At 38.5% G+C, this 12,292-nt stretch overlaps 1 protein-coding gene across 4 annotated transcripts in view; it reads left to right on the forward strand.

Moving 5' to 3' along the window:
* The window catches only part of CTCF (CCCTC-binding factor), a 42,479-nt gene that overhangs the window by 14,847 nt on the left and 15,340 nt on the right, over positions 1-12,292 (forward strand). For all 4 annotated transcript variants that reach the window (XM_018062160.1, XM_018062162.1, XM_018062161.1 and 1 more), the window contains 2 exons: positions 9,901-10,690; positions 11,032-11,202. In XM_018062160.1, coding sequence (XP_017917649.1) covers positions 9,910-10,690; positions 11,032-11,202 — 952 coding nt within the window. In that variant the 5' untranslated portion in view covers positions 9,901-9,909. The remainder of the gene's footprint in view (positions 1-9,900; positions 10,691-11,031; positions 11,203-12,292) is intronic.

The raw sequence follows: 12,292 nt of genomic DNA on the forward strand, positions 1-12,292 counted from the left end.
ACTTTTTTCTTTTTGAGAAATGACATAAACATAGCAATGAAGGATATAAATTCATATAGTTAAGCTTCCACTTAGCACATAAACTGTTTTGTTTTTTATGTTCTCTTCCTGCTTTTGTCGTGTGCAGGAACCATTTATACATGTTTCAGATGACAGTGACACTAGTATTGAATGTCTGCTGCTTACCTAACACTGTTTTGTGTTCATTGCTATAGAGTATTCAGAAGTGAAAGGCGTAGTTCCTGCCCTTGACAAGCTAATAATCTATTAGGGGAAAGACAGGTTCACAGAACAGTATATTCAAATAAATAAACAAAATAACAAAAGAAAAATAAATTAGAGTCAGTCTGCACTAGTCACGGTTGAGAAATCTTTGAATAGAGGATGACTAGACCTGGAGGAGAGAGGACAGTAGGCAGTTGTGTGGAAGATGCACCAAAGGTGAGGTTGGATGGTTTGAAAGGATGGTAACAGATCTTACAGAGCTCTGGGAGCGAAGCCAAAGAGATTGGAGTTGATTCAGTAACCCTCAGTCCTCATGAGTTTCTGTGCGTGTATTTTTCAGGAAGATTTAGTCTGGCAGCAATATGCTAGATAGACTAGTAAGAGACCACCCTGGGAGGCTGTTCTGTTCTTTTGACTCTTTCTCTTTCATTCCTAGATTTGATCAGTCACCAGATTTCTGTCAACTACCTTGATTCTAAAGGTAATTGGTAGTTTATCAGAGAAGTAATTTTTGTGGGGAAAATTTATCTAAGGTTTGTGATTAGAATTTTAAGAAACTGAAAGGTCATGTATTCAGCTAATGTGTTTGTTTGCCTTCTGGGGTGACCTATAAAGATATAGAAGAGCACAGTAGCCAGGTTTTGCCCACGTTGTTTTATTTAATCTTTACAACAGCCAGTGAAGTGGATACCATTATTCTGTTTTGTAGGAAGGGAAATAAGGCACGGAAGGGTAGCATGTTTCACTCCAGTCACACTCCTAGTAGGTGGAAGAACTAGAAATGGGATTCAGGTCTCTGGCAGGAAAGCCTAGCTCTTAATGACTATTCCATTCTATTTTTCTCCCTGCCCCCCCCTTTTTTAGTATGGAACAAGCATTTTCCTCATATGAGGATTATATTAAAACATGATTTTTAATTTTTTTTCAAATTTTTTTTAATTTTTTAAATTTTAAAATCTTTAATTCTTACATGCGTTCCCAAACATGAACCCCCCTCCCACCTCCCTCCCCACAACATCTCTCTGGGTCATCCCCATGCACCAGCCCCAAGCATGCTGCACCCTACGTCAGACATGGACTGGCGATTCAATTCTTACATGACAGTATACATGTTAGAATTCCCATTTGATAACTGTTTTATGGATGTGTCATCATTTACCAAATTAAACTTTCCCCTATGGTTGTAATTTTAGGTTGTTTATAATTATTCACTCTGATTAACAATGTCCTTATAATCTCTGATTATTTCTGATGATAAAATCTGAAGCTAAATTATTGGATCACAATTTAAATATTAAAAATTCTTGACTCATATCACTAGTTACCGTGCTGATTTTTTTTTTTTGGTGGTTTACTAGAATATGACATTAGTTTCAGGTGTGCAGCATAGTGATTTGCTATTTTTTTAGATTGCACACCATACAAAGTTAATATTTTTTATTCTTTGTAACATTTATTTTATAACTGGTAGTTTGTGCCTCTTCCTCTTGTTCACCGCTGTCACCCACCCCCAGCTTGCCTCCTCTCTGGCAAGCACTAGATTGTTTGCTGTATCTGTGAGTTACCTTGCTGTTTCCACTGGGTTGAGTTATCCTTTAAAATAGTCTTACGGTTTAATAGAGGGACAGTGCTGTCACATTGTTTTAATTTGTATTCTTCTTAATGTTTAGACTTAGTTGTTTCTTTGGGTTTTTTTATTCATCTACCATTTGTATTTCTTTGAGTGATCTACTTGTATCCTTTTCCCAGCCTTCTTTTTTGGTATTTGTCTTTTTCTTATAAAATTTATAACTACTAATATAATAAGGATATTATTATTAATCTTTTGTCATATATGCTGCAGATATGTTCTTTTTGGCCATTTTATTCAACATGTTTTTGTTTTTACAGTTTTGGGTGTGTTTTTTTAAGCTTCAAAGTGGTCAAAATTTCAACAGTTTCCTCTATGCTCTCCTGTTATTTAGGAATCTTAAACATAAAGCCTTCCTCATTCTGAGATCGGAAGGCCATTTACCTATATCTTTTTCAAGTTTGGTTTTCAGATTTGGCTTGTGGGATCTCAGATCCCCAGCCAGGGATCAAACCTGAGACCTTGGCAGTGAGAGCATGGAGTCCTAACCACTGGACCACCATGAAATTACCATTTCTTTTTTGTTTTTGTGAATGTCTCCTTATCTCTTAAAACAGAATATATTCCAGATGGATCAAAGATGTAACTTACTGTAACTTAAATACTCCACTCATTTATAGTTTTTCTGGCACCTTCTATCAAAATAATCCTCTTTCCTTCCTGATTTAATTTTTTAAATATTTATTTGGCTCTGTTAGGTTGTAGTTGTGGTACTCAGATCTTTGTTGTGGCGAAACTCTGAGTGTGGCACATGGGATCTAGTTTCCTGACCAGGGATGGAACCTGGGCCCCTGCCTTGGGAGTTCTGATTCTTAACCCCTGGGCCACCAGGGAAGTCCTCCCCAAGTAATTTTAAACTGACAATTTTATACATGCTATGAATTGTTTCTGGATCCTCTATTCTATTTATCTTGGCTGGCTGTGATAGTGGCAGTACTACACTGTATTACTTATTGTGGCTTTATACTATGCTAATATTTGGAAATAAAGGGTGGCCTTCATTTTTCAAAAATTTTATCACTATCCTCAATATCTTGTTTATTTTTCAGTCAGATTTTGAAAATTATATGAACTAGAAGTAATTAACATCTTTATGATGTTTGGCCTTTCTGATAATGGATATAGGATAGCAGTGTGCCTATTGAGTGAGGTCTTTTATGTCTCCTAGAAGAGTTTTGTGATCTTCAAAAAGGTCTGCAAATTTTGAGTTGAGGTTGTGTTAAGAATGTTGTAAGTTTGTATTTCTGTATGTTTTTCTGAATTTCCTATTTATTAAATAATAGGTATATATCATTTTGTTTATTTATAGCTCATCTTGTTCCACAAAGAAGTTGAAGAAATGTATAGAAAATATAAATGGTAAATGATACAAATTCAAAACCCCAGAAAATACAAATTAGAATAAAAAGTTATTACATAGTTTGAGAGGGAAAAGATTCATAAAGGTGTGGCCAGCTAAAATAATGGTAACATGGTCCTGTTACATAGGTCTCAGAATGTAAGAAAAAAAAAAAAAGCTTTGTTTCCTTACTTGAAACAAAGCTTTTCCAAGCAGGTAACTCGAAATTTCTTCCATGTATACTTTAATGTAAGTCAAGGGCATAATGTCAAAATAAAACTTGGTGAGAGCAGTTCTATAAGGAATAAGACCAAGTGACCCAAGTATACCCAGCTTTATGGTGGTCTGGCATAATTTGGGTTAAAGCCTAGAGTAGAATGCTGAATTCCACAAAGAGGTCAAGTCAGATAAGGACAGAAAAGTCTCCTTTGGGTTTACCAGTTAAGGGCCATTACTGGCTTCAGAGCAGTTCAATTGAGTATTGGGGAACAGAAACCAAACTGGTGAACTGAAGCGTGGAAGAGATGTAAAGGAATAGAGACAGCTACTGTGGGGTTGATCAAGGGGGAATACAGAGACAGCAGATGCTAAATTGCCAAGTGGGGTTAAGGGGAATTTTAGGAGAAAAAGATTTGAGCAATAGAGAGCTGATCCAGCACTGACAGGCAAGAGGGGAAGAGCTGATCCAGCAGATTCCTTTAGGATACAGGTCAGGTTGGTGGTTTAGGAGCATAGGCAGACTTCTGGATGCTTTGTGGAGAGTCGGCCTGCGAACCCTCCCACTCAACCAGTCAGCGTGTGTTTTTTTTTTCACAGTGAGAGAATAGTGTTGAACAAGAGGTACTCAGATACCAGTTTTCCTCTCTTGCAGGTTCCTCACCCTCATATGCAGGTTCACCCTGCCTCAGACTAAGGGAACCCCATCTTGTCCCATCTTCTACCCATAAGTTGATCTGATCAAATGATTTTTTTTTTTTTTTTTAATATACTCCCAACCTTCAGTTTTTCACCAAGATGGTTGAGGGTACAGGATCTGTTCCATTTTTTTGTATGCTACTGCAACCCAGAGGACTAATTTTGCCAAGCTCATTTGGTTGGTTAGGGATGATGAGGGTTTAGAGTCTGGGTTTCTTTCTTTTGTTTTAGCTGCGCCACACAGCTTGCAGTATCTTAGTTCCCCAACCAGGGATTGAACCCCATAGCAGTGAGAGCACTGAGTCCTAACCCCTGGACCGCCAGGGAATTCCCCAGGTTTCTTTATTCCTTATCCAGTGCCACTGAGTTGAAGGTGATAGCCAGACACCCACAGAAGAGAGATCATTTAGGCGTTGAAACTGAGGAATTGCACATGTGGATTTAGAAGACCTCTGGGTTGAGACAACATGAACTGAATGGCTACAGAGAAAGGAACAGAGTCTTGATGTTGCTCAGAGCGGCTGAGGGAAGAGCTCTCAGAAACAAGGGAGAGACCTGGGAAAGCAGGAGCCAAGAGAGAAGAGAGACTGATGAAGGAGGAATCAGAGAGAGGGCTGAGTTGGGAGTGGAGTCCTTTTTAATAAGTTATTTAGTAAGGTATTTAAAACACCACAGAGCGTTATACAAATATATGTAAATTTTATGTATATAGTCTCATCTATATTTAAAAACACATCTCTAAGAGGGGAAAAAAATAGCATCAAAGTACTAGGTGATTAGGTGTAGAAATTGTGAACAATTTTTTAAAAGTCCTATTTGTGCTTCATTTTTCAGACTTCTATAAATAAGCTAATATACTTTGATAATGTAAAAGAGTTTCATCCAGAGGTTAAGTAAACCTGTTCTTAATGACATTGGTCCACTAAAAGATTTGACAGAACCTAGAAAGCACACCTGACTCAAGTAAGCAGAGAGGCCAAGAATATGGCAGACTCAACAGAAACTGAGTGGAAAGCGAGAGGCACAGCTGAGCCAGTGGGAGGAGGGAAAGGATGGATCCAGACCACTAATGGGGTGAAACAGCTGGGATAGCACAGTCTACAGGGAGTGGGGAGAGAGACCCCCAGCCGGCCTGTTAGGTTAGTTACTGACTGGTAGACTTCTTCCCTTCCCCCCAACCTCCCCACCCCCAGTGGAAGTAGAGGATCCATTCCTGGAAGGCATGCCCTGAGACTTCCAAGCGGTGAATGGGAGAAGTTGGTGGCTTGCTACTTTGTGTCTGCTTTTTCTCTGTAAAAATAGAACCTACTGCTATAAGACCCTGAATAGATGGTGATGTTCATGGACCTTATGCCATGTGTTTTTTCATGATGAGAGGGTACTCTTGTCAGCTCAACTCCCAGGCAGCATAATTGGTTTCAGTTTGATTGCTTTGCACTAATTCTTTTTCTGCCTGGTTTATCATTCCACAATCTCTTTTGGGTTGGACTTGCTTATTTACAAGCTATTTCTAGTATTTTAAGTTCTCAAATTCATGGCAGAGACAAGATGGATTTTTCAGTGTTCTTCAAATTGTTGTGTGCCACAAAATCTCACCGAGCTCAGAGATTAAATGCTTTTCCTCCACCAGTTTTATTATTGAGGATATCTGAATAGCCTGGGTTATGTAGTGATTCTGTGGCTGGGCCGATACTAGCATTTACAGCGTGTGAAATTTTTTGTTTTTTGATACTTTTCCAAGAATGTTTCCATCATCGGTGTGGGGGGCATTCTTTTCTCTGTTCCTAACTCCAGCATTGAAGTTATCATCATCTGTTGGGGTATTGATTTCAGACCATTATGGCCTGGGAAGGTGGGGTTTTGTTTTTTGGTTTTTTTTTTTTTTTTGGAAAAAATAAGGAAAGTAATAGTATAAAGTAGTGCATCTCAGACTTTAATATATGACACCATTCGGGGATCTGTTAAATTGCAAGTTGTAATTCTGTGAGTCAAGGATAGAGCCTAAAATTCTGTTTTTAGAAGTTCCGAGGTTAAGCCAGTGTTCCTGGTCCTCAATAGCACCTACCCACTTGTGGCTGTTGAGAATTTACCATGTGACTGGTTCAAATTGAGATTTACTATAAATTTATACCAGATTTCAAAGGCTTATTATAAAAAAAGAAGGTACAATATCTCAACTTTTTTAAATTGATTTCATCTTGAAATGATACTATTTTGGATATATTTGGGTTAGATTACTAAAATTGACTTTTTTTTTTTTTACTTTTAAATATGGCTACTGGAAAAATTTGTAGCTCACGTCTCTATTGGATGGTTCTAGTATAGAACATTCTTATCCCAAGAATGATATGTCTGCAGTAGTGGTTATATAAAAGAAGTGGTTATATAGCTAGGATCATGCCTAAAGTAGTTTTTCACTATCAGAAATATAAATAAAATCATATAAAAATGCTAGCACATTGATGCTAAGACATTTTTCATTTATAGGCAAATTATAAAGCGCTTCACAAATGGCCCTTGACCCTCACGTTCTGTGGTAGCATTTTGTTATATTCGTCCTGTTAATGGAACAGATAGTAAGAGGTCTTTGCATTGAGCATTGTAGTATACTCTTGGTTATTGAATACAAGGGGCTAAGGAAAGTTGGTAATGGCAGAACAAATCAGGAAAACCCAGCAACCCACAAGGTTTTGCATTAGGCTTGGTTTTGTTGTATGCAGATAGTGAGGTTTGCTGAATCAGTCCAAATACATAGGATTGCTTCAACCCTGGCTTTTTCCCTCAGAATTTTAACAAGCCCGCTGGGGACAGATTATTTTGAGAAAAATTTAAGTGCATAATAGTGTGGTTGTTTTATCAGCAGATACATTCAAAGAAAAATAATGGCTTAAAGACCAACCAGTCATGACTCTGAATAGATTATCTGGGGTCAGTACATCTCTCCTCTTTGCAAATATACAGATACACTTTGTTGAAGAAATCAAGCACTGTTCTTTATGAATTAAGTAAGTCTCAATTTTCAGTGCTTAGAAAGCATATGTGATTGACAACCAAATGAGTATAGTCTTAATATTTTGTCATTCAAGACCATCCAGTCTATGGCCAGAATCAACACATCTTTCTCCTATCTCTTTCTATTCTTTCCTCTATTGTATGCTTTTTAAGCATGTGTATGCACGCATGCACCGTGTTGCCTTTAAAAGTCCTGCCCATCTTGATCTCACACCTGACCAAACCTCCCTTCTTTTACCTTGAGCCATTGTACCTATTCTCTGTTTTGTTAGACAATAACTCCTAAAACGCAGGATCAGCTCTGCATAATCTTGGTCTTTGTACTACCTTGCAGGTGGTCCTGACTTAAGGAGCCTTCTCTGACTGCTATTCGGATAGTGTTAAGGTACCTGAATTGAAGAGATGGGTCTCTGATAGACGTGGCAGAAGCTTTGTTTGAGATGAGAGCAAGAATACAAAACACTTTAAATTTTAATTTTAAAGTAACCTTTTATATACTTATTAGTTTTGTTAAGTCAGTTTATTGATAGGAATTGGACATTGTGCAGACTCATTTTACTCTTAGATACCTAGGTATTCTCAGCACTCAAAAGACGTAAGAGCCAGAAACTATAAATCAGAGAGAAACTGATTTTTTTATTTTCTATTATGTATTCAGTTAGCATTTATTGTGTTCTTACTAACCTAGGCACAGTGCTAAAGGGTAAAAACTACTTGTTATATACATGGTCTCTGTCCTCAACAAACTTATGGCCTTATAGAGAAAAGAAATACATGAATGTATTTCAGGTATGAGATGATGGTATGAGTCAGGAGGTGGAGGTGTGTGGTAGCGGCCATTGAACTCTGGATTCAAGTTCTGATTCTGGCTCAAAGGAAAAGAAAAGCATGGTGAAAAGGCATTCCAATGACTTGTTTTCTAAGGGAGAATTTAGCTAAAAACAAGTCATCTGCCAGATGTAAGAAATGTGTAAGATTTAAACTAGTTTTGTTAACTTTAATATCAAATATCCAGACAGAGTTGAATCCCATTGTCTCATGGCATTTTAAAATAACATTTGTCGGTTTGAATCAATACAAACAAGATCCATAGATTGTGGTTGCTGTATCTCTTAAAAGCTTCCTTTGTCTGTATCAGGGTTTCTCAACCTCTGCCCTTACTGACATTTGGGGACCAGTAATGATTTGTTGTGAAAGACTCACCTGTGCAGAGCAGGATGCTTAGTAACGTCTCTGGCCTCTATTCACTAGATAGCACTAGATACTGGTAGCTTACCTGCACAAGTAGTGACAACCGGAAACATGTCCAAGTCAAGTTGGGTCGCTCAGTCATGTCCAACTCTTTGCGAACCCATGGACTGCAGGATGCCAGGCTTCCCTGTCCATCACCAACTCCCAGAGCTTGCTCAAACTCATTTCCATCGAGTCGGCGATGCCGTCCAACCATCTCATCCTCTCTCGTCCCCTTCTCCTGCCTTCAATCTTGCCCAGCATCAGGGTCTTTTCCAGTGAGTCAGTTTTTCACATCAGGTGGCCAAAGTATTGGAGCTTCAGCATCAGTCCTTCCAATGAATATTCAGTACTGATTTCCTTTAGGATGGACTGGTTGGATCTCCTTGCAGTCCAGGGGACTCTCGAGTCTTCCAACACCACAGTTCAAAAGCATCAATTCTTCAGCACTCAGGTTTCTTTATAGTCCAACTCTCACATCCATACATGACTATTGGAAAAACCATAGCCTTGACTAGACGGACCTTTGTTGGCAAAGTAATGTCTTTGCTTTTTAATATGCTGTCTAGGTTGGCCAAACTTTTCTTCCAAGGAACAAGTGTCTTTTTAATTTCATGACTGCAGTCACCATCTGCAGTAATTTTGGAGCCCAAGATAAGAAAATCTGTTACTGTTTCCAGTTTCCCCATATATTTGACATGAAGTGATAGGACTGGATGCCATGATCTTCATTTTTTGAATGTTGAGTTTTAAGCCAGCTTTTTCACTCTCCTCTCTAACTGTTATCAAGAGGCTCTTCAGTTGCTCTTCACTTTCTGCCGTAAAGGTGGTGTTGTTTGCATATCTGAGGTTATTGATATTTCTCCCGGCAGTCTTGATTCCAGCTTGTGCTTCATTCAGCCTGGCATTTCACATGATGTACTCTGCATATAAGTTAAATAAGCAGGGTGACAGTATGCAGCCTTGACGTACTTCTTTCACAATTTGGAATCAGTCCGTTGTCCATGTCTAGTTATAAATGCTTCTCTACCTGCATACAGATTTTTCAGGAGGCAGGTCAGGTGTTCTGGTCTCCCATCTCTTTAAAAATTTTCCACAGTTTGTTGTGATCCACACAGTCAGAAACATGTCCAGGCCTTGCCAAATGTCTCCTGGCATAAGAATCACTGATCTGTAGTTTGTTCCTGTACCCTTCACATTTTTTTTTTCTTCCTGGTGATTTCTTTACAGAAGACAATGAGTAGTTATTCCTGCAGTTTCCTTTAGTCTGGGTTTCATGAATTTCATTCCTGGAGTTTAATATCTTCTGTCACCAATTTCCTATTAATGGTAGTTGGATCTAGAGGCTTGATTTAAGATTTTTTTGTTTTGTCTTAAAAGACTGCTTCATAGATAGTATTCCCTTCTTCCACCAGGAGGTGCATAATATCTGTTGTGTCTATTTGTAATATTAACAAACATTGGTGGTCCTTTTTTGTTTTAAAATGTATATGTTTTCGTTTAGATAAATTTTATTTTAAATAACAATCTGTGTTCTCCCTTAATAAAGGAAGGGGAAATGGAAGGTGAGGCGGTTGAAGCCATTGTGGAAGAGTCTGAAACTTTCATTAAAGGAAAGGAGAGAAAGACTTACCAGAGACGCCGGGAAGGGGGCCAGGAAGAGGACGCTTGCCACCTTCCCCAGAACCAGACTGATGGTGGTGAGGTGGTCCAGGATGTCAATAGCAGTGTACAGATGGTGATGATGGAACAGCTGGATCCTACCCTTCTTCAGATGAAGACTGAAGTCATGGAGGGTGCAGTTGCTCCAGAAGCGGAGGCTGCCGTGGATGATACCCAGATTATAACCTTGCAGGTTGTAAATATGGAGGAACAGCCTATCAACATAGGAGAGCTTCAGCTTGTACAAGTACCTGTTCCTGTGACTGTACCTGTTGCTACCACTTCAGTAGAAGAACTTCAGGGGGCTTATGAGAATGAAGTGTCTAAAGAGGGCCTTGCAGAAAGTGAACCTGTGATATGTCACACCTTACCTTTGCCTGAAGGGTTTCAAGTGGTAAAAGTGGGGGCCAATGGAGAGGTGGAGACCCTAGAGCAAGGGGAACTTCCGCCTCAGGAAGATCCTAGTTGGCAAAAAGACCCAGACTATCAGCCACCAGCCAAAAAAACAAAGAAAACCAAAAAGAGCAAACTGCGTTACACAGAGGAGGGCAAAGATGTGGATGTGTCTGTGTATGATTTTGAGGAAGAGCAGCAGGAGGGTCTGCTGTCAGAGGTTAATGCAGAGAAAGTGGTTGGTAACATGAAGCCTCCAAAGCCAACAAAAATTAAAAAGAAAGGTAAAATAAGTTTATCCATTATATTCTCAAAACCATTTTGGGATAAAGCACGTAACAGTACATATGCAGATTATTTTATATTAAATAGATTTATTTTTTAAAGACTGTGATGTGGGTATTAATTTTTTTAGCCAGTCTAAAAGAAGTGTTTTCAGATTGAGTACTTTAAGTCCTGAAAAGAAAGAAATCTATTGGTAGCATGAGATAATTATGACTAAATATGACTTAATTGGGTTTAGTTATAAAAAGCTAACAGAATACATCTGTAGAAGTTTAAGCTTAGGATTAATCTTAAAAATTTTGAAACCCTGCAACAAGTAAGTGTTTTATTTTGCATATAGGTGTAAAGAAGACATTCCAGTGTGAGCTTTGCAGTTATACATGTCCACGGCGTTCAAATTTGGATCGGCATATGAAAAGTCACACTGATGAGAGACCACATAAGTGCCATCTCTGTGGCAGGGCATTCAGAACAGTCACCCTTCTGAGGAATCACCTTAATACACACACAGGTAGGTGCTGGATAAACATGTTGGGGACTACAGCTTAGCAAAGGCTTAAACTTGAGTTTTAAATATCTTCTAAGCTGATTCCAGTGGGAGCAAAAGTGGTAAGACTTCTTTGTTCTTTCTTATGATACCCTTTTTGTAATCTTGATTTATTGTAAGCAAGTGGACTTATGGGCAAATATATAGAAAATTTATGGGAAATAATCCAAATTATTTAAGGATGGTGATTCAGATAGATCTTCTGTGGTAGTTAACCAACCTATAATATTTCTAATCTATAATATTTCTTGAGGACATCACCATTGTGTTGCTAAAGTTTTAACAACAATGACAAAAACTAACCTTACAAAATCTCAGGCAGCAGTTGCCAGGCACTATGAGGAAGAACATTAGAAATGTGGTCCTCCTCTGTAAAATCCGTGGCTTCTGGTTGTTTTACCTCAAAGAATAAGCTACAGTTCATAAACCCAGAATGAAAAATTTAAGACACTGTTCCAGCATTTCAAACATTTGTTCATTCATGGTCCACACATACTTAATATTCTAATATTAAGCTTCATGTAGACCGTGGTCAGGTTCTGGGGTCACTAAAGTGGAGAACTGTGGGCTGAAGCTCTTCTGAGACTCTCTTCTGGGCTCTTACACACTTATGGTGTTGACAGTTGGCTCCAAGGGCAAATAGAAACTTCTCTCACCTGATTGTTCATGCAGAATAGCTTTCTTCTATCCAGATTCTCCACCTCATTTTATATGACGACTCTTGTTTTCTCTGATGTGTTGGTTGTCTGATGAACATGATCAGGTAGGGATTGGCCTATAAGCAGTATGCTGTGCAGTAGTGTATTTGTTAATGTGACTTAGTCACTTTTCACCAACTCCCTAGTTTCTACCCAGATTCGTGACGATGATAATATGTTTTATTTGGTAAAACTAATTGGTAGTTTGAAAATCCTAGGGAAAAGGCTAGGGAAAAGACTGGATAAAAGCAGCTGAACACATTATAGGACTGCCAGAATGGAAGTGCCTTGATGTGGGCACTGTGTCATGGTCAAGTCCTCAGCTTTGAAAATAAGAAATTTGGCTATTTAGGAGT

This window comes from Capra hircus, chromosome 18 (assembly GCF_001704415.2).
Source record: "Capra hircus breed San Clemente chromosome 18, ASM170441v1, whole genome shotgun sequence".
Lineage (NCBI taxonomy): Eukaryota > Metazoa > Chordata > Mammalia > Artiodactyla > Bovidae > Capra > Capra hircus.